We start from the raw sequence: 23821 nt of genomic DNA, 5'->3' as shown, positions 1-23821 counted from the left end.
GGGTGAATTCAGAGGAAGACGTTTTCAAGCCTGTGATGCATGTTTCAGATGGGCTGGACGTTACCAGTGTTAATAGGCTTAGCTGGGTGCTGGGAAAAAAAATACCAAAAGGAAATTGCACCATCACCAAGCAGTAGTTGAAGACAGAAAGCTGGCATTCAGGAAAGGACAGCAAGGTGGAAGAGCAGTTATCTAGTTGGGGATTAGGAATCAGAGCATGAGGGGACTCTGCTGGTTATAGCTGTTTGACAGAAGATGATCTGTTGTTTCATTCAAAACTATCCCCAAGTCTGATCATCTCAAGGTTTTGAATAGGAATGCCTGCCTCAACTGATCAGCTTCTGGGAACCTGTTCTGCCAGTGCAGGATAAACAGTAGCAGCAGTGGAAAAGTGGACGTCTGAATTTCAGCTTTCATAGAACTGCAGGCAGCCTGACACGTCCCATCATACTTCAGGAAGAAGTGGAAGATGATGACCAATATGGGAAATGCAGAAATGGCAACGCTGACATGAGGCATAGGTAATTCATCGTTCATTTATTTATTATTTTATTTTTAACCTTCCCTGGTCCCAGGAACACCAAGACTTCGTAAGAGATCAGAAAAAAAAGGAAAATACAACGTTATTTCAAAGTTATTTGTGCATTTTATTTTATTTTAAAATGGACCAAACTCTGTTCAAAGTTCTATTGAGCTTACTCTGGAATTCCTGGCTTTTAATGGATTATGCTAAGGCAGGCATGGGGGACAACCATGTCCACTCGAGTTTTATTTATCGAAGATTGCGGAACCATGAGAGGCGAGAGATCCAAAGGGAAATTCTTTCCATCCTGGGTTTACCACATAGACCCAGGCCATTTTCAGCTGGAAAACAAGCTTCCTCAGCACCCCTCTTTATGCTGGATCTCTACAATGCAATGACAAATGAAGAGGATCCCGAAGAGTTGGAATATTTGGTGAGGGGATCATCCCCAAGCGGAGAGGGCAAAGGGCTACGGAAGGGCTACTTGGCATCTCCAAATGGGTACTCCCGAAGAATATACATATCACGGACAAGTTCACTGCCTACACAAAGTCCCACCTTAGCTAGCCTGCACGACACCAACTTTCTGAATGATGCAGATATGGTCATGAGCTTTGTCAATTTAGGTATGTTGCCAGTTTCATTTTATTTCCTTTGTTTGAAATCTGCTCTATGGTGGACGAAATAGGAGAGCAAGAGCACTTACTTTTAAAGGCAAAAACTGGCCCCTGGAAGAGGTACAACTACAAGATGGAGTTGGGCTAATGGTAAAACAGCTACTAAGTAGCCCTGGGTAGGGGGAGCTTTCTCTTACCTTTAGTAGAAAGTCAGTGTCAATAACATTCCTGCCTTTTGTTTTCCTTCTTTCACTGATGTAATTACAATGATTACATTGGCCCAAGAATCATTTTTTAAAAAATTAGAAAAAAAAAGCATGCAAATGCATTGCTATGTATTGTTTGCTTTGCAAATCAGTACAAGATTATAGGAAATAACTAGTAATTGTCTGTGCTTCAAGGATGATAGAATTAGAGATTCAAACGGTTGAGGGGGGGGAATATTTCATATTTCACAAGTTGCTCATAGGTGATTCTCATTTGCTTGTTGAATTGGGGAGAGCGCTTGTGGAATTCCCTAACATGCATGCAGAATTTGTGGCCTTTAAAGGATTTCAAGTATGTTTCAGGCATTGTGGCTTTTCCTTTCTGAAGTGAAGTTTCCAAATAAATGCGTTGTAGTTTCTGCTATTTTATATTTGCAATTTTTATATTGGTAAAGTTTGAACACAGATTCTATTCAGGATCGCTGGGTTTCATTTTATTAATTTTAAAAAACTTTCTTTTTCTCACATATTTTTAAAATATGTGAAATTAAACTCTTTAAGATAAAAACTTTCAATTTATTTTAAACATTACAATGATTTAGAGAGGAATAATTATATCATTATTTCATAATGCAAGAAGGTGTGAAAAGTTCATCTGTGGTAATATGTATGTTGTCAAAATATTTCTGTGCCTATGAATTATGAATTTCACATTGGAGAGAAAAATCCATAAACAGTGCTGGATTGAAAGTCTTTTCAGCATTTTGGCACATATCTGTGAAAGATTTCATTGAAAAAGTAAACAATCATATAAGGGCAACTAATTCCTCTTCTATTCCTTTCCTAGAAATATTTTCTATAAGAGTTTTAAACATCAGCATGAAACTCTTAAGATATCTTTAAATGACATATACCGTTTAAGCTGGTTCTAATTATGATAGGTTAGTACAATGTTTAGTTGATAATTATTATTTAGAAACAATATTCAACAGAAGTTTAGCAATCGGAAATAAAATAATATTTTGCTATTAATATTTTAGGGCAAAGGTATTTTGAAAAGTATTTTTCAAAACTTAGTGAAAAGTACCCACAAACGCAATGTGATTTATGGGCACTACATTTTTTTTTAAAAAAAGCAACTGCAGATGTTCCCCCTTTTCTCTTACCTTTACATTTGAAATGATTTAATGTGTCCTACAGCCAGAACTAAATTGAAATGTCTATATAAAGAATCAGTCATATTGAATGCATACTTTGTATAAGCATTTTAATAAGACAATTAAGGTAATTCATTGACCCCTAGTTTAACGGTTAGCTTTAATTCTTAAAGTAACTGTCTTCTATTGGTCTAAAAACAGATTCAGTAAATGCATTATTAAACAGATGACTGCAATTTTTTTCTCTTCAGATTGTGGTTGTTGGATTTCTATAAACAAATAGGATTCCTGTTCATGTGCATTCAGCATTACCCGTGATGACAATTAAGTTTACTATAAGGTCATTTTTCTCCCCTAGCCTACTAAGCTTTCTTAATTTATATTATTAGATAATAGTAACTGTTGTGTTAAGGAACATCAGAATGCATGTTCTATAATGAAACCTGATTTTTTTTAAACTCTTGAAATGTATAGACATCATTAAAATGAAATGCTTGCTAAAATAAACCTTTATCTGGTTTATATGCCCTATTAAACTAATGTTTTACCTTTCAAAATAGATTAAAGTTAGATTGCTTCTTGCTGTCTTCATAGTTGTGCAGAATTTCAGGGCATCAAGCACCCTTTTCGTTAAGACGAGATGAATATTTTTGGTGAAACTAAGAGAAATCTTAATGCAATTAAAGTACATAAAACATCATGCTAAAGAGCAACCATTCATATTCCATATCTGATAATCAATGGCAATTATAATTAAAAGTACCACAAAGAAAAATGGTAATGATAAATGCATCTTTGGTCACATTGTGGACATTGGTGGAGGTTTACACTATCCATCATCTGCAATCAAGTTGCTTTCTTCTGGAAGTACTCCTCACTCTTCAAGTGGAGGGTCATTATCAAATTACAGTACATTAATCCCCCACGAGATGATAAAGAATTTACATAAATCATTGCATCTGCCAAACACTAACGATTTAAAAACTTCTACGCTAAAAATAACAAATGGGAGGTGTTAAGTCCTAGAAATGCTGCTTGCTGGGAGCCTGAGGTAATAAAGTTTCATCCTTGAGGGACATGTGATTTTAAGGCAGAAAAAAGAAAAATCCTCTGGAGGAAGGAAGATGGTTTCTGTCATAATAATTATGCTGGTGGAATAACTGCTGATAATGTTTGCTTGCTTTGTTAATAAAATTTAAAATGCCTGAGAGGGTATTAAAAGCAGATCCCACTAGTAAAAAAAAAGTCAATTTAAAGGTTTGTTTTGTCTTCAATGTTCCTTTTCTTTTTCTTTCCAAAAAGTGAAGCCAAAGCATTTTGCCATTTTCTCCACCATTCACATTCTAATATATGGCAATATAAACTCATCTTCTCTTCCTTTACCATGGCATTCTAATCTTGATGAAAAACATTTACTGAGAGATAATTCTTAGTGCCTTGCTTTTTTTTCCTGCCCAGCTCTGCTCATGTTCTTTTCCAAAACTTTTTGTTTCTGCCTTTTCCACCAGATTCCCCCATTCCCTAATTTGCAATGTTGTACTTTTTAACCGTAGCTTTTAACTGGTTTTAATTACTTTTAATGGTTGAAGGTTGTAGTAGTTAATTAGACAGACAGATATAAATGGCAGGCATATATTTCTCATTTTTCTAAATTGACATCCAAGTTTATGCCACAAAGATAGATACATGCATAATATTGGCTTGACGGCTTTCATCAATGATGAATGAAAGCTTCAGAAAAGATTGGTCTAAAACACACCAATCAACAGATATAAGAAATCCGTCAACATTTTTTTTCTTAAATGAACCAACTACAATATTTTCAAATACCTACTTTAATTTTAACAGGAACTTAACATCAATTACTGCTTCACAGTGGTTTTTTTGTTTTTTGCTTGATTGAAGGAAACGGAACTGTTTGACAAATCCTGTTTAGATAGACAGATTATTTGTTTATGTACTGGTATATACTTGCTTTTTAACTTGAACTGCAGAAGTGGCATACCAAGTCTCCGCTCTGTTGTTGTTAGTAATCAGCTGTTATTGGATAGGAATGTATTTTAATTTATGCTACTGAGAATGTTCAGTTCTGATTGAATTTATATTAAAAACAGTCCTCTAGCTTTGCTAAGATTCAAACTACTTAGATAAATCTGAACTGAGATGTGGGTGGATGATGGGAGATTCTGATTTTTTCTCCCCATGAATAAGCAATGAAATAACTTATGATTGTACAATTATTTAGAGAATTTAACGATGACCAAATATTTGTTTCCATTTATTAAACCAGCAAGAGAGTGGCATTCTCAGTTTTAAAAGCAGTACACTCAGATTTTCTCTTAAGTGTTAGTAATTTCAGCGGGACTCACACAGACCTCCAGCGAGTATGAACAGCGTTGAAATAATTACAAGTCACCACGCCACAAATGTTTAGTACATTATTTTGGGAGTTCATGCTAGACTTTATAGAATGGAGTATAAGATAATTAAAAAATACAGATGTATTCCTTTTTGGTTACCAGATCCAATAAAATGGGTGTACAGTTTCCTTACTGAAATAGAGCAGCTAAATCCATCTTGGTTTCATATAAAATGAAGGACACTTCCTAAGCCTTGTGGATCTAGTGACCACTTTTTAGAACAACAGGGCGTTTTTACTATCTAAATCCTGGATTTCCAACTGGACCTTTGAGGGTCATAATGTACTTCTTGGTACATGGATACTTCTTGGTATCCATGCAGCTCCCAGCTTTGCCAGCTTTTATTTTTAATAATTCATTTTAATTGAAAACATGAATGGGAAGCTACCACACTCTCAAGAAAATAGTAGCTTTGAATATCACCTATACAGGTATTGCTATTATTGACCCTAGGGCCAGAGCCTTTTTTTTTTAAAAGAAGGTGATGGGCCACTGCAGTATGAGCCCTTGGGGTGGGGAAGTTCTGGTCTTTTGCTGTACTTTCCCTCTCTTAGACTTGCTTTAGCTTTTGTCCTTATGCATTGAAGTAAAATAATGTATATTATATTAGCCCAACGTGATAGTATGGTATGATTTGAAAATGTGATCAAGGATATATAGGTAATACGTAGTAATTCCTCTGTCCCTCCCTTCCTGCCTCTGTTTGTCTAGAGTTAAAATATTCTCTTTTTAAATATATGAATATCTCTATCTCTATCTCTATCTCTATATCTATATCTAGATTGATCGATCGATCGATAGATAGATATATTTTAAATATATTATCTAACAATATTTGGAAAGCAGTTATTTGCTCTTCTCCCAGATTTGAAATAGCCTCAACATCTATTTTTCTCAAAAAAAGGCAGGAAAAAGAAACAAAAACCCTGACAGAAGTGAGCAATAATCTGAGAGAATCTGATGCAAACTGATAATTAGGAATGTGTGTGAGGGGGACCTAAATGGGTTTTTCTGTGTGTGCATACATATAAAAATATGCACTGTTAATAATTTTGCCACTGGGAGGTAGACAGATAAAATTCTATTTGTTGTTTCCTTTCAAAGTTGCCTTTTCAGACTAAACACAGTCTTTGGGTGGGAAGCTGTGGGTTACATACTATACATGCTTTACTAGGAAAACAAAACCTCATAGCAACCCTGGATAGCAATTAAAGTAATCCGAAATGATCCTTTGATTGATGTGACTTTTTGTTTCCCGGAGACCCATGTAGTGTGCAATATTCCCAAGCAGCATGGCTATTCTGATATAAAGAACTCTGTGACAGCCATCTCTGGCCTTTATGAGCAAGAAGGCCGGCTGCTGGTTATTGCCTATTGTTAAAGGGAAGATAAAACATGAAAAATAGCTCTTCATTATGGAGGTGTAATTTTCCTTCTTTGCTCCCCTGGCAATTCTTCTAGCTTCAAAGCCATAGGTCACAGTGCAAACTCTGAACTCTTTGAGCCATAGGATAGAACAACCATCATCATTATCATTGCCTCCTATAACCAGCATTAGAAAGAGGCATCATCGGTGGATTCCTTCAAAGGGTAAAGCCATGGTATGTCCGTCCTGTTGTGGTCTGGAACTTCTAGTCTTGTATTTCCTTCTTTCTGTTTCCTAGTCTCCTCTCCAAGGGTTTGAACTATGGCAAGAGTGAGGTGAGAGTAAATTAAAGGAAAAGGTAGAAGTAGTCCTTGACTTATGACCACAGCTGAGCCCAAAATCTGTATTGCTAAACAAGACAGTTAAGTGAGTTTTGTCCCATTTGAGGGCCTTTCTTGCCACAGTTGTTAAGTTAATAACACAGTTGTTAAGTGTATCTGGCTTCCCCATTGACTTTGCTTATCAGAAGGTGGCAAAAAATGATAACATGACCCTGAGACACCGAAACCATTATAAATACATGCCAGTTGTTAAGCATTTCAAGTTTGCTCATGTGACTGCAGGGATAAGCGTCATAAATGTGAAAAAATAATCCTACGTCACTTTTTCAGTCCCATTGTAACTTTGGTCACTAAACAAATTGTTGTAAGTGGAGGATTACCTGTAGTGATGCCTATAGGATCCTCCAAAACTTTGGTGTACTGTCACTGCCTTCAAACATCTCAAAGTGTGAGATAGCATTATTAATATTTCTTGCTTCCCCCTCAAAATGACTACATTTTTAATCAACTTAAATTGGGTCCTACCAAACTTAAAGACAGGAACACAATATATTCTAACTAAACCTGAATAGTGTCACCAGTTAAGACAATTATCAATTATGCAAAATGATACAAAAATTCAAAAAGAATCTGCGTTGTCTTGAGAAATGCTGTACTGAGGAATGATTGTTTATATAAGAAATAAACAAAAACCATCTGTCCACAAATGAGTTCCAATTGTGTTCAGTTGTCAGATATGCATAACTGTTAAAGTAATTTTTTGCAATGAGTTCAAGGGCGGAATTTATCCTTGGGGCCAATGGCCACCCTGTTTCTTTGTCTTCCAAGATTTTGCGGAGAATGGAAGGGATATGTTGGGGAGAAATCTGGGAGATCTTGGCCTTGCAGAAAGTCCCTTTGTTCCTGAAAGACTACCTGCAATAGAAAAGAAATCAAGTGATGTGAAAGAAGCCAACACTCGTGTCTTCTGTCATGGCTGATAGGAACTTAGCTAATCGTAAATGTGGCCATTTTCTGTCACAGACTGTCTCACTCAAATTTTGTAAAATTGCTGCTTCTTTGTACTTAGATTGATGAGCAAATAAACACTATTTCTTCATTTGTGGAAGCCAATGGTAGCCAACAACAACACAAGTGTATCTTTGAAGTTCAGGTTATTCAACTAAAAAGATGTTAGGAATATGTGGGGAATATATCCCCAATTTTCCAGATCTGATATATTTGAAATATCATGGCTAGTAATTTTGAACTCATTTCTCCCCTCAAAAAGAAAAAAACAACAACTAATCAAATGGCAAATCTTAACCAACATTTTAAATCCAATTACTGGTATAATAATACTTTTATTTCTTACAGTTATCTATTTTCTTAACCATATTCAAACATCTGTTTAATAGTATAACATCCCATCTAATAAGTCAAAAACTCTATTTTCTTCAGTTTTACTCTAGCTTTCCAAATCAGTGGATTTGAATCATCAAGTAATTCTTCCTCTGTTTTTGTATGTATTGTTCGGAATGAGGAAGAGAATTTGATTGAAGTATTTTTGAAGAACCCTCAACCCATTTATATTCATTAAACAGCCTCCATCCTTCTCCTTCAGTTTTCTTTTCATTTCTTGTTTGTCAATATTCAGCATTTCTCCTAACAGCTTTATCATCTGTTTGATCAGCTCTTCTTCCTTATGTTCAAATGTGTTCTGAGATCTTTACAAGTGAGATATCTTTTCCATTTCCAGTGTTATCACTGCATCTTCTAATTTTTCATTTCTCTGTATCTGTCTGTTAATTTCTTCCTTAGGTCCTTCATCTTTGGATCTGTTTCTTCTAATTTTCCTTCTGTTTTCTGGGTTACTAGTTCCTTCTTTGTAGTCATTGTCTGAATTTGTAAGTTTAGGTTAGAAAATTGTTCTTTTATCTCATTTGCGTTATTTTTAGTCTCATCATGAAATAAAACAATTGTCTCTTGGATTGATTTCAGCACAGAACGAATTTCTTTCTGAAATTCATTAACATTTTCTTGTTGGTAAGTCAAGCTGGGGGCTTTGGAGACAAGTGTTAAATATGTTTTTTTACCATTTGAGGCTAAGTATGGAACAGCCATTTTGTTTTTGTATGTAGTCTTTATAATCCAATAGAGTCCCCAACACAGATAAGCAGCCAAAGAGGTTCTTTCCATTTTTCCAGCTGCAGTCTGCAAAAGCGAAAGTTTCCAGGAACAAGGAAGAGTCTTATCTAAATCCGGGCTTCAAGCCAAGTTTTCTTTAAGCATAATAAATTGTAGTGCCATGATTCACCACTAGATGTCATTGACACCATCTTCCAGCTTTCCAAATCCAAGCCTATTTTATAGACTTTCAAATATCTTTTCTAAAAAAAGTCTCAAAGGTACTTTTAGTCCCAAAAGTCAAAGCTATATATCAGTATTAATTCCAAATTGATCTTGTAGTTTTCTCTATTTTCCCTCAAAGCAATTAATTCACCGCTTTTCTTTTCCTGAGAGAGTGGGGCAAAAACTTCCCTCTCATTGGGGAGGATTCTTTGCTTTGGGCATTCTTTTTTCCAGGAAAGTAGTATTAAGGTCATAAAAAGAGGATAAAGTCTTACCCAGTTCCATCGACATTGCTCAAAAATTGCTAGTTAGTGCTTATCTTTGGTTGTCAGAAGCTTCTGACTGGCCACACGAATATAGCTAGTCTTTCCCCCACTGATTTGGAGGGCTTCCTCAGATCCAGCAGAAGGGCTGCCGCCCCTCTGCAATCGACGAGGGTCCCCTCCTTTGTCACCTCTCCGGGGCACCTTTCAACCCTTTTTAGGATCCCAGGGGTGCAAAATCGAACGTTGAAGATGAAGCCCCATCTTCCTGTGTCTGTTACACCGCGATGTCCTATAATTCCTTTTATCTTAACCATTTTGGACTGTGGTGATGGTGGCCATGATGCAACATGCCTGGAAGGTATCATGTTAGCGAGGGCTGATTTATTAAGCAGTGCCTTTTCCAGTTTGGGAGAGCCAGTTTGATGTAGAGGTTAAGGCACCAGACTAGAGTCCAAGAGAGAATGGCTACCAGATCTAGACTTCAACAATCCAGACAATCATGAGATGGCAGCAAATAATCACATTTTTTCTTTGTCGTCATCTAGTAGACATAAGAAATTTGCAGGCCAAATTTAGTTGTTCTAATTGTCATTCATTTTTTAAAAAAGAATTAACGAGTTTCAGGGTGGTTGGCCCTTGAGATATAGTTATATGGAGGTACTGCAGATGACACTTGGAACCTATTGTTAAAGAGTGTAGGTTTTTTTTTTGCCAGACTTGTTAACTCATTTCATAACCTTTAGAACAGGCATGTCAAACTGCCAGCCTGTGGGCTGGATGCGTCACTCCGAAATAATGCCCACCCCATTGTCAGCAATGGGGAAAAAGTCGCAATACATCATGCAACATCATGTGACGTCGTGAGTTTGACATGCCTGCTTTAGAACAAAAGCTACTGCTGATTGATTGCAGGGAATTGCACTACTTTTTTAATGTTTGCATTACCACCATTTCTGTAATTAATTATAACATAATATAACTCTATTTTTTCTCACATCTATTTTTTAAAATATTGTAAAGGGTGACGTCTACTGCTGGTCTATGACCGTAATAAAGTTATATTCATTCATTCATTCATTCATTCCTCAGTGTTATAGAAGATCTGGATTTAAAACTTCAAGGGTCAGTTTAATTGACTGGCTTTTTTATTAGCATGAAAAGCATAATGTTTTATGCCTGCTAATGAAATCATTCAAGGTGGCAAACCAGAGAAGTAATGTCTTTTTAGTCTTGGCCTCATAGTTGATACTTGTGATATCTTCAATGCAAACCTTAATTGTTACTACTAACTGCTCAATTGTCATGCACAAATTGTTTCTGTAATTGCATCTGAAATGGGATTATGTGAAAATAGAGTACATGCTGTTTGATCTATATTAATCCCTCCACACTCACAAGCAACTAGCTGATGGTACAGTGATAAATCTAGTGTATTAAGAAGGATGAATCTTGTTTAGTGACCCAAAATCTAATCAAGGGTAGTCAAATATTGCCACCTTTTAAGGCCTTACTAAAATCACAAAAGCAAATCTTATTGCAGTTTAGGATTATATGTGAATTAGGAGATAGAGTGGTAATATTTATTGCAGTTTAGGATTATATGTGAATTAGGAGATAGAGTGGTAATATTTATGTGGTTATCACTTACATTTTTTATAAGTTTTACCTTGACAAACAAATCTCAGATCAGCCAATAAAATTATTTTTTTGATTTTTTAAAAATATATAACCCTTCTGTCTTCATTGTTTTTAAGTCTTGTTAAGTGTTCTCCTCCCCTTCCCCTTTGTGCTAAATTACAGAGTCAGAAAGAGTTTTGGTAGGTTATAGTAGCATCTGCCCTTAATTAGCGAGCTTGTGGAATTCTTATAATGGCTAATTATTATTTAATCTTTAAGTAACCAAAGAATTGGATTCAGATTTAGATATTCTTAGGACTGAACGTAATGGAACAAGCTAGTAATGACTAATGTAAGATGGTTATTTCACTGGTTTACACCAGAAGTCTACAACTTTTGAGAGAAGTTGCATATCAGGAGTTGGGAGAACCTGTTGTGAGCATTTTTTAAAATCAGAAGACACCCTCAGTTGCAAAGCACTAGTTTACTGAATGCTACTGATACATCTTTCTTTGCTGCAGGACACCCTCTCAGTTTCTCAAATGTTTGTTTTCTACCAAAATTTATAGGGGCCATTTGGCATCCAGAGGCATTTTTAGAAAGCGAGATGAGATTTCTGCTTAAACCTTGCCTCATTCCAGCTATAGTTTTTTCCCTTCGTAATTAAATTATTTTTAAAAGAGGTAAAAAGTATTGGAGTGAGAACCTTACTACAGCTTCATAGGCAAATCCTTTCAACCCAGCCATTGAAGTTTAGAGCAAAATCCTTTCCCGTCCCAAGGTGTGGATGTGCAGGGAGAACACAAAGTAGCTACTAATGTGCTTGGCCATCAAGGAGTTGCTCTCTGGAAACCACAGGTTAAGGGATGAGGATGGTTGCTGTGATGTACAAAGAGAAGCTGAGATCAGAAGAGAGGGGGAAAAGGGGTCACTTCCAACAAGGAAGGTCCTTGTTCAGAGTCCAATTTATGAGAGCTTCCTTGCCCTTCAAGTTCATATGTTGTTCAGCAAGCTGTGGGGGTTCCCCATAACAGTCTGTGAAGAAGGATTCGATAAAACACCGGAGCACATCAGGCAAACCTGTCAGAACTGACAACTATTTTGTTTGTTTTGGTGGAGTGGTGGTTGTGGGGCCAAGTTTGGTTTTGGCTGATGATCAAAATCATTTCTGGGCAAAGCTGACACAAGGACCTTTCAGCCATAGCTGTGGTTGGCCCTCATGCCAAGTCAGAGGTTTCTTAAAATGTCACTGTTAGTCTTGTGTTTAATTTTGTAACCTTCCCAAATGTGTGTGCGGGTTCATGTGTGTCTGTGGTGTGTGTATATGTGTGTGTTTGTGTGTCTTGAGTTTTTTGTATGCAAGTGGAAGACTGTATGGGCAGGTATATATGTATGAATAAAAGGCAATGGAACTTTCATCATTAGCAGGTAAGGTATTACTTGGGAAAAGCAGTATTGATCCGAGTTTCTATCTCGATCAACATCTTTGGAAGCAACTGTTTCTCTATACCATTTTCTTAAAGATTAACTTTAAATAATTAGTCTGCTTGGGTTTTGATAAGTCAGTGCTCTGCATTCATTAAAATCCTGATCTCATTTTAAGCCTATTTTTATCTCCTGAGGATCTGACCCCTGCTGTTGATTTAATTGCATTGTCTTCTGCCATTCTTAAATGAGAGAGTTTTTACAAAAATATTCATGATGGAGAAGTGAAAGCTAATAATAAGAGTTACAGAGATTTAAATTCTTGTCTTAGGAATTTCTTTAGCCTTGAACCCTGGATATTTCAGTGAAAAGTGAAGTAGTCAATTGAGTGGTTTTCAGTTTTGTTGTTGAAAAGGAGAAGTACTTTCCTAGGGTAATAAAGGGGTTTCTGTTTGTTTTGGAAGAAAGGTATAATGTCTCCAAAAGCATTAATCAAGAAATATAATCACCATATGGTAAAATTATATTTCTTCTAAGGGGCATACATCTGGAACAAGAATCCTTGCTTTTTGTTAGGACAGGCTGTTGAGCTTTATAGTCCTCTATTGCCTACTCAGACTGGACAGCAGAATTTCAAGGCTTCACGAGCTGAGCTACTAGTATTCTGTACCTGTGCTGTGTTATAGCTGTGCAGATGATGATGTCGTCATTGGTGAGGGACAGTTAGAACACTGATGGGTCCTTTTCCTTCTCAATCCTTCACTGCCTTCTTGTCCTAAGTGATGGGGTAGATTCAGGTCTTCCCCAAGAAAAGTCTATTCACATTACCAACTGTTTGGATTTTCAAGGAAACAAAACGAAAAACTAGAGATGAAAACTAGGCAGTGAAATATTAGACCTAGGAATCTTTATACAAACTGTTGTATAACTGAGCTAGGGTTCCTAATTGGAAAATGTAAAACTCCACATCCAAGAAAACACAATGCATTCAGTTTTATATCACAATGAGGATTAAGAACTCTCCTCTCTCAACACACATGCTCATTCTTTTTTTCTCTAAGTATTTTTCAGTATGTTATATTCTGAATACTGAGTAAATGTTATATACCAAATACTGAATACTCCATCCAACACTGCATAAAAAGGCTGCCTTTATTCAATAAGTTATAAAGATACATTTACATCAATGTAAGTGAGGCACCATTACTCTAGGCAGATATTCAGATGTTTGAGCCGTATACTTTTACAATGAGCTGGCTTTCCAGTAAGAACTAAAATGGCAAACATCAACCTGGAACAACTTCTCTCCAAATATTTCTAGGAAAGTATTTCATTTCTTAAATAGAAAAATTAAAAATTCCATGTGCTTTGGCTTTTTATGATGTTTATAAATGTATAAATGAGGCAGCTCTCAAGAGGGCAAGGGTCACATCCATGTTGTATCTACTCAGTGTAAACTGAAACCAAGTGAGTGGAACATTCCTGGAACAACCACCAAATAGCAGTAACCCTATGACTTCAACTATGTGTATTAGGTATTACCAAGATCAGCATCTTAAAAATAATTAAAAGATCTTCATAGCCTCATAAAAAAATGTCCTGTAAGGTTGTCTCATAATTAAAGCTAGCTTTCCACTGCTGAGGAATTGGCTAATCAGGAAGATAGAAAAGGGCATCATGTTTTCATTAAATACTCATATCGTGAACCATTTATTTATTTTAATAGTGTGACATGGAGGTAGAGAAGTAATGCAAGGCAAGAGTTATCTTCTGAGCCTGCAATTTACCAGTTGCCATGTATAATATTAGCTTTAAGAATACACGAGACATTTCCACAATGTAAGTTCTGCATAGCAGATATCAACCAAAACTCACTCCTATCATGTACTGTATACTAGAATGCATTCTTTTTATCTATTACATCTTATATGTCCCAACCATCCAACGTATTGTCCCCATGAGAAACTACAACTGGTTCCCCACTTTCACAAGGTGAGGGAGATTGTGATTCTCACACCAATGCTATGGAAGTCTTGGCTTTCAAAACCTCCCAAAGTGAAGCATAGCATTTAATTAAAAATGCATCAGTGCAATAGAACTGTTGTTATTAGCTGCGAAGTCGTGTCCGACCCATCGCGACCCTATGGACAACGTTCCTCCAGGCCTTCCTGTCCTCTACCATCTCCTGGAGTCCATTTAAGCTCACGCCTACTGCTTCAGTGACTCCATCCAGCCACCTCATTCTCTGTCGTCCGCAATAGAACTACATACATTCTATTATAATTGTTGACTGCTGAATGACTGTTACAAACTGCTGAGAGTTTGCTGATTGTTGTAGGTATAGATCTGATGCATAAATAAAGAAAATGTGCCAGATGGTGAAATTACAACTTAATGGCCTTTGTGACTCTGGAAAAATTTAACTCTTGTTGCCCCCATATTTGGAACTCTCTGTAGAAAGTGATTGTTGTTAATGATCTAAAGGAGACCAGAGCTCAGTAGACTCCAGTCTATTAAACTCAATTCCACTGATCCTACATAATATGCCCAAGGATGAATGATATGAACTGCATTCCAACAGGAATTATAAATGACCCATTCAAATAACTGCTTCCATTCTATGTCTAATTTGTTGCAAATATTGATCTTTTTAGCTTCTTTTACAAGTTCTAGCATAGAACATGCCACCCTGAGCCATTTTATAGGAAAGATGAGGAAAAATTTAATTAATTAAATGATAGATAAATACTGTATACAATACTGTATTCTGTTGATTATTTTATGTAGACACGATTCATCTTAAATATTTCTGTCGTTCTTTAGAATAAAAAAGTCTGTTAATAAAACATGAAACCCTTGTCCCAAGCTTGCAGGGGAACAAAAAAGGCAGCATACAAAAGGAATAATGCATGAGGGAGGGGTGGGTGGGAAGAAAACAAACAGCAGCCATGTTGAAAAGTATTTCTTCTAACAATTAGTTGGAATGAATTAGAAATTGTTTAGAGATGACAAAAGCCCATCGGTAGCTGGTTTCAGCAAAGTTGATAGTTCTGATTATACTTCCTGGCTTTCTGTTGCAAACTGGAAGAAATGGCAACGGCCGGGGACAGAGATTGCGATGATTTTGAAGACTAATTTCCGAGTCCATTCACACCTGAGTCACAACTTGCACACTGTTTTGAATGGGTGTCAAAACTTCCAGTGAGGAAATGTGTAAGTCAGAGCAGATTTTGGCTCTCAGAAGCCCAAAGGGCAGAGTTAGGAGTGTGATTTGAACTGGTATTTCCAAAACAAAATTATACACTGTTTCAAAGTTTTCATTGTCTCTAGACATTTTTGTAGGGAAATTTTTCAGGGAGCATCAGGAGCAGTTTACTGATCTCCAACCTCTTTGAATCTGTCATGTTCCTCTGCAGCTTTTTAAAATAGTTTCATTGCGCCCCTTTTCCTGTCGACACAACTAAAGTCAAATACAGCTGTGCCCCAAGCAATGTAATATAGCTTGATCTGCCTCTTGTGTTTTACTCTTAAGTAGGCGGAACAATTTATTTGAACTTATGGACAATTATGAATTCACCTTACGCTCCCACTAATCAGAACCTAGAGAAAAGGACTGCCTTTCTAACAGGATATGAAGGAAATGTGGAAAAAATTGTCTTTCCACTTTGAAACAGACCTCTTACTGTATTCTGTATTCTGTACCTGTATGGTATTAATTTCCCAAAGTTTCCATGACTGAAAAGGTAGTGTTAGCTCAATTCTTTAGAGGACTTTCCATTTTGAAGGTGGAAAACAGGTCTAGTGGGCTACACGTCCCATACATCTGTGTGCATTTAGGACCTAAGAAACTAGCAGGCTTCTATTTAATTCGACATCCAATGCAAAATTAACTCAGGCTCCATAGCCAGAGAGTTGAACTCTTGAGTTCTGGAAAAGTCTGGCTACAAGATTCTAGATATGAGCCAACTAAGCAAAGTTATTTCAATTTTCAAAAAATAATAAAGTAAGGTTATATGAAGTTTGCAAAGGAGTCATCTTGGGTCTGTATACAATATCCTTTCCCTGTGTGATGCTGCTTGGTGTTTTGAAGCACCATGACCTCCAGATTTCCCATCAAACTCATCTAGTGTACACCCTTTTGGGGAGAGTGGACTGGTGTTCATTTTCAGACAAAAAAGAATGAACGATAATCATGTGACTATTAAATAAGGTTGTTCCTCTGCTGGGGAAAAAAAAAGGGCAATTCATTTTTGTTTCCAGGTCAAGAGAGAGAGAGAGAGAGACTGAAGCTTCACTTGGGGAATCATTGCACAGAGTCAAATTTTCACAGAGTTATGTAAGATCATGCACTGTTAAACTGGTCTCTTAAACTGGTCAAGACCATAAAGTTAAAGCATTTCTAGTCAAGTCCGCTGAATGACCCAGTGATGTTGAGTGACCACTTGTATGTGCTACAGTAACTATCCCTTTAGGATCAGGGTCAGCAACCTATCACCTGCGGGCTGGATGAGGTCCACCACCTAAAACTCATTGGGCTCATTGCCACTACCAGAAATATATTCACACAGCCATGCAAGGGAGGGAGAGTGCTTACTGTCTCTTTAGGTAACCATACTGGTGACAGGTTCTCTGCCTAGCACTAACAAGAACACAGATTCATAGGGCTGGGAGAGACCTCAGAGGTCGTCTAGTTCAATCCCCTGCTCAAGGCAGGAGACCTTATACCATCCTGCACAAATGGTTGTCTAGTCTGTTTTTGAAAACCTCCAGGGTTGGAGCACTCACAACAACAGGAGGCAAAAATGCAAGCTAAGAGATGGAGAAGGTAGAAAAAATAGTGGCGGTGATGGGATGGCCTCTGGAGAAGGTTGCTTGACCCTTGATGTGGGAACACAGAAGTAGAGGGACACTAGGGAGACAAACCAGGATTTGGAGGGTTTATTAGATTTTTATCCTATCTTTATTATTTTATAAGTAACTCAAGGCAATGAACATATCTAATACTCCTTCTTCTTCCTATTTCCCCCAAAGCAAACATCCCTGTGAGGTGGGTTGGGCTGACTAAGAGGGACCTGGCCCAAGGTTATCTAGCTGGCTTTCATGCCTAAGAACTTACAGTCTCCTGGTTTCTAGGCCAGTACCTTCATCACTGCACCAAACTGGCTCTCGTCAAAAACGATGGTTCCCTGCATCATTTTGAAATTGCCAATAAGCACAGTTCTGATCCTACTTACTGCTGGTCACGTGACTCTGCCACTGGTGTAATGTGTGGCAAAGCATTAACAGATTTTACACATCTGGGGTTGCTTTGGGAAGCTGCTGGCTTTTGGAGAAAAACACAACTTTATTATTGGTAGACCTAGGGATAGCTCAAGATTGTCACTGATGGTCTAGAGCAGGGGTCTTCAAACTCGGCCCTTTTATGACTCATGGACTTCAACTCCCAGAATTCCTCAGCCAGCATGCCTGGCTGAGAAATTCTGGGAGTTGAAGTCCATGAGTCATAAAAGGGCCGAGTTTGAAGACCCATGGTCTAGAGACAAGTTGGAGGCCATGTCATGAAGACAGAAAAAAGGTGCTGCCAGGACATGTTTTGATGCAAGAGGGACCAGTTTAGTAGCAAGAATAAAACTTTATTTCAAAAGTTAACAAGCAGGTTGCTGCAAATTAATGCTTGTTTTGATATCCACAACACTAGTGGGATTTGGAAAATATAAAAGATTATAAATAAAATGAATAGTACATTTTTACAAATATGTTTGTCAGAATTACTTAACTTTGTGGGGGTGAAATGGTTTTCTTATTTTATACACATACATACACATTTTCATGAAAGAATGATCAAGAGAGCCTCTTGTTTGGTTAGTGGCCTCTGAATTTCTGTTCTTTGTTGGGGTCTAGCATCTTTAGACTTTTTTTTCTTTTGAATGCATGAATAAAGAAAGAAAGAAATCTACCAAGAATCGCTTGATAGTGAGAGGAATGTCATATAAATTTAATTAATAAATAAAATGCAATAAAAAAGTAAATTAAAATACAGGCAGCACCAGCACAAGCTATTATCACAAAATACTAAGAATAAGATAGTTTGTAAAAAAAACAAAACACCAGGACTTCATGATGCTCAGGGTGTAGATAAGTCTCTGTCAAGGATTATTTAAGAGAAGAAACCCAGGGCATACACACAGTTGATCAGGTTTTAAGTAGCTGAACAAGCATACAATGAAGTTACATGAACTGAGAGTTCAAAGGGTCATTTTGTTTAGCAGCTATTTATCTACCATGTCTTGGGGTATTTTAAAACAGTAGGAACTATTCTCTGTTTTAACTTCTTCACAGAAGTATACATTCTGACTAGTAAAAAATGTATATCCTTTAATGGCACAATTTCTCAAAGGCATGGATGTAACAATACATTTTTCAGCAGTAATAATCTTGGAAAGCAAACAGAAAAAAGTTTTAATATCCATTTAAAAATATCGCGGAAGGTTTTAAACTTCTTGAATGTAAAACAGCTTATGGTGGTTGATTTTACTAATAGGCCCTCTCAGTTTCATTTTAGCGACCAACTAATAAACATTTTAAAATACGGATTTAGCCGAGTTCTATATATGTTTATTTTGAAGAGTGTTCCAAGCAAAAGCTTAACTAGGGATGGAGACATAGGAAGCGTTTTGGTTTACTCAGTTTCTTATTTTTCCATCACCGTAGCCACTAGAGCCTCCCAAGATTGCACAACTGTGGCATGCGGCCAGACATGAGCAGTGTAATTTCCTGCTGATATTTTGTGAGTAAACACACTGAAATGGTTGTGTCCAGCTGCAGGTAGCATTAAAACACCAAGGGAGCAAGAGAAGAAGACAGACTAGGTCAAAACCTCTGCTTCAGTTCCTCCAGTAATGTAATTATGATCTTGCCCTGCCTGTTTGGCACTTGTCTGTTCAAATAATAAAGGTTTTGGTCAATGATCAGCTGCCCTCCCAGGAAGAATATTTTTCCAGTATTGTTAGGAATGCATGCAGGGGAGTGAAGAATCACTTGCTGGCATGCTACAAGAGTATAGAGGACTACAACTTTGTCTGGTTGATCCAGATGTGGATTTTGATAGTTGCAACTGTGCCAGAGAACAAAGCTACATCAAGCCAACCCCAAGAGTTTTAAAGAATTTATATCGGAGGCCTTAAGCTCACAATCTCATAGTCATTGTTCAAAGCTTGCACTGGTGCTTTGGAGAGGAAGGGTCAGAGTGCTGTAGGCAATCTTCACGTACCTTCTTACAGAGGAAGGGTGGCCGATGAGGTGAGCTGATAGCTTGCCAATCTCAGTTTGACACATTAGCTCCTCCATTGGACTAGGACAGAGGTAGGCAACCTTGGCTCTTTTATGACTTGGGGACTTCAACTCCCAGAATTCCTGAGCCAGCCATGCTGAGGGGAAAGGGAGAAGTTTCCAAGCTGAGCCATGCTGGCTCAGGAATTCTGGGAGTTGAAGTCCCCGAGCCTACCCCTGGACTAGGAGAAAGGTATGATTTGGAACCAAAGCAGAGTAGGACAGAGGGTGGCTGTGTGTCAAGGTGCCAATGTGACTGGAACCAATGTTGTGGTCTGCCCACTTTGGTAATTGGAAGAAAAGGGGCTACCTTAAAACATTCTTTTTCGAACAAGCTGGCTTGGTCTGATGGGATGGGGTTGGGTTTTTAAAATTAGTTTTTAACTTAATATGTATTGATTTTATGGGCATGATGTTTAATGGTTTTTTAATGGTTTTTTAATTTTTGTATTTGATTTTTATTGTGTATTGCCCTGTTCACCGCCCTGAGTCCTTCGGGAGAAGGGCGGTATAGAAATCAAATTATTAAATTAAATTAAATTAAATTACCTCAATGGATGGGGCTAGGATAGCTGTGGCCCTGCCTTGTGTCAGGATGGCTGAGATGTTTTGGCCAACAGAAACGGCAGATGTGTTATATTGTTATCAGCATTAAATACATTTGATGAGTGGAGCTCTCTGGAGGCATGGGACCACTTTGAGGTTGGGGATGGGATGTTGCCTGCGATTGTTTTGCAATAGTTTTCTTTTTTTAAATAAATTTATATTTGATGGTATTCTGGGTTACTCTATTTTCTCTCTGGAGACTTTGATACCAGCGTTCATGGCTACTTTAGGTGGAGACCCTTGGTTTATATTGTATGTAACAAAATTCCCAATTGCTGTAAAAGTATTTTGAGTTTACTTTTGATGGATCATGCACTTATTCTTAGATATTTTTATCCCAGCTTTATTTTTTTTTCCAAATAATTCAAGGTGTTTACTTGGAACATAAAAATGTGATTAAACAGCAAACTCCATGACAGTTCAAACACTGCTTTCTCATCCATGTTCCCTTCAGAGATTGTTGGATTCAAAGCAGGTATATGAAGAAAGGTTTTTATTTTTTTCTCCTAATCCTGTTAATTCACGATAATTCAAATTAACATGTAAAAGATGTGTCTTGGGGAGAGTTAGGAAATAAATTTCTATGTGCTGTGACTAATTTGCATTGCAAGTAGTTGCAATCAATATAAATGAGATTGTGGCATTCAGGATCAGAGGATTAATAAAAAAAATAATTCTGTTCTAGAATGGGATTCAATCTGGTGGGCTCTAGTGCCTTTATTAGTTTGCAGGTTATTGTAGTGTTACAGATAAAACTCAGAGCTCATACTTTTGGGAACCATCCATACTGAGTGAAATAAACATATCACTTTTTCATTCTGATGAATTCCTTTTTCTAACCCTCTATGGAAGTTCAGGTTTTCTTCTGCACCCTTGGGAGGATGCCTGAAGAACCAAGGGATCGGGGAAGAGCCAGTCTTGGATAATGATAGAAGATAAAGATAGGAATAGGTACCATGACTGATGCCTTAGTCTGTTGTTCCCAGTAACACAACAGAGAATCCCTGGAGCCTCTGCCCTTTGAGGGTATAAGAACTAGAGTCTTTCCATTTATCTGTGACTTATCTATCACCTACCTCCTTGGATATTTCCAGCCTCTGCTTTCAATTATCAGCCAGCTGAAGAGCACTTAGTAATTTCAAGACAAAACTCTTGGAACCTCTGACCTCTGCTTGTCAGATAACCCAAGTATTTCGTGAAAATATACCATCATTTCATTGGTTTGAAGCTGTAAACATGTGTGCTTTGTTCTCTGTCAGCTTACAGTAACCTCCACCACCTAAAAGTGCTTGGTTTACTTTCCTGCTTCTGCAGGGGATGTAGAGATTTAAGTAAGCTGCACCAAGACCTCGTATCTCTCTTAATAGAAAGCAGTGACATTTGTGAAGTGTTATGTATATGGATTAATTAGGCATTGCATTCACAATCCCACATCCATTAATACCCAGGGTGTTAGGAATAAGGATTTAATTCTTGACGAGAGAATGAGTAGAGCCAGGATTCAGAGCAAAGTGGGTGGAATGTGTTTTTTATTATTTTAAAACTATATTAAGCCTTTTTTGGGGGGGGGGGTATAAATGACTATTTTTATGTATTTTGCACCTCACAATGATCGGAAACCAAGCTTCCAATTTCCAGCAATTGCGGTCAGTGGTCAGCACTGGGAGCTACAGAAAAGAGGCTTAGAGGCCCCAGATGGTTTGGGGACCTCAGGTTAACCACTCCTCCTGTAAATGAGTCACCAGTCCTGCCATTATGATAAACAACAGATGCAGCAAGAATTACTTCTTCAAAACAATTCAGAGAGTTCGTGACTAATATTTTTGTCTAATGAGCATCCTGCTGTAGATAGTAGTTATGCAAACAAGGTTTACAGTATGGTTTCATTTGCAGAGCAAGTGTAGCTGGGAATACGAATACCACTGCATGAGAATGGAACAAGTATCCATGTAATATATTATGACTTCAGCCAAGGCCTGGCCAGCTTCGTTTCCTCAAAGGCTGTCCAAGCATCCATGCCAAGATCATCTGCTAGTAATTCCTGCTCATATAGAAAGATGAACCAACCCAATTTCATAATTCTTTTCTTACATGTGGAGATTCTTTTTTTGCCCACAGCTTTATTACTTTTAAATATATAGTCTATTTTTTGTTCTTTTTGCAGAATGATTTCCTTTCTGAGTTGTTGCAGGCTCTGTCCCCATTGACCTTGTGACTTCTAGCTTGTTGAATGTCTCTTATAGTTTAAATTAAAACCTGTAATGAGTGCTGCATTAACATGGCATGCGGATGTCTAACCTTTTCATTTCATTTTATTTTCATAGTGGAAAGAGACAAGGATTTTTCTCACCAAAGACGGCACTACAAAGAATTCCGATTTGATTTGACTCAGATCCCTCATGGAGAAGCAGTGACAGCAGCAGAATTTCGGATTTACAAGGATCGGAGTTACAGTCGATTTGAGAATGAAACAATTAAGATTAGCATTTATCAGATCATCAAGGAATATCCAAACAGGTCACTTTTTCTTCCAGTTGTACTTCAAATTAATTCTTCCAATTTAGAAACAAGGGATTGTTTTATTTCTGTTAAGGAATGAAACTATCCAACAAAGTGGCTTGGAAGTTAAAAAAAAACAGTTGAAGGTGGTTTGAAATGTTTTGCTTGAGCTAGCTGTTCAATAAATAACTCAGGATAGCTAGCTGAGTTGTTTTACACAGCTGTTGCTGGTATTCTTGCAGATTATAGTAGCAAAGGTAATTTTTGGATTTTGTTTGGATTTGGTGACAATGTGTTTTTTTAAGTAAAAGAACATACATGCATTAAGCCTCTCCAAGGTTTACACATTTTGTTGCACTGACCTTGGTGTTGCCATGTTACTGCTATGCTTTGTAACCCTTGGAGGACAACTACCCAAAATGGGTGGACAGAAAGTAGGAAAAGGTCCCAAGTTGGGCCTTGATTGAGAGCATTTCCCAGGCACTCAGATTCTGGTCCTTGTACAAGGATGTCAGGTGTTGATTTTAGCCCAAACCATGCACTCTGACCAAAAGATACTCAGCATTTGCTTATCGTATGAATGGAATGGAATGTTAAAGAGAGAAGCATGCTTCTGAAATTCTGAAGCCACCAAAATATTTGTATTATAATTTAAAAGGATACAGTCCTTTTGCAGATCTCACTCCCCATTCCCTATGAACTCTGTCTAGAAAAATAATTAAATAGATAAATCACATGCTACTATATTCCTTGGATAATTTTTTTGTGGTATTCCTTTGCCTGAGAACTGTGTTTTGTCTTCCATTATTGTATCCTTCATCTTTTAATTTAGTATGTTGGATTTTGTGCATGCTCCTCTTGATATATTTCTATTAGGAAAAATGAAAGATTTTTACATTGCAGAATGTAATGTCTGGGAGGCAACAGATGAAGATTTTTTAGAGAAGACTATTGTGTAGGTGCATGGAAGCAGTGGTATATAGGTGTTTTCAAACAGCTGACAATGTTGATCCTTCAACCATTTAGGTAGGAAAAAAAAGAACAGTTAAGAGCAGACAGAAATAAAAAGAAGTATAGAAAGAGAACACAGATTTAGCGCTCAGGCCCATATAGATAAG

General features: G+C 37.3%; 1 protein-coding gene across 1 annotated transcript in view; it reads left to right on the top strand.

The window, feature by feature from the left end:
- Positions 1-662: 662 nt before the first annotated feature.
- BMP5 (bone morphogenetic protein 5) overlaps positions 663-23821 on the top strand; it is a gene marked incomplete at its 5' end in the record, with an annotated part of 43318 nt that continues 20159 nt past the window's right edge. The window contains 2 exons of the mRNA XM_083348071.1: positions 663-1149; positions 22529-22721. Of these exons, the coding sequence (XP_083204197.1) occupies positions 663-1149; positions 22529-22721 (680 nt within the window). The remainder of the gene's footprint in view (positions 1150-22528; positions 22722-23821) is intronic.

This window comes from Vipera ursinii (genome assembly GCF_947247035.1).
Source record: "Vipera ursinii genome assembly, chromosome: 1".
Taxonomy (NCBI): Eukaryota; Metazoa; Chordata; class Lepidosauria; order Squamata; family Viperidae; genus Vipera; species Vipera ursinii.
The sequence above is the reverse complement of the archived record's forward strand: the minus strand, read 5'-3'. Positions and strand labels throughout refer to the sequence as shown.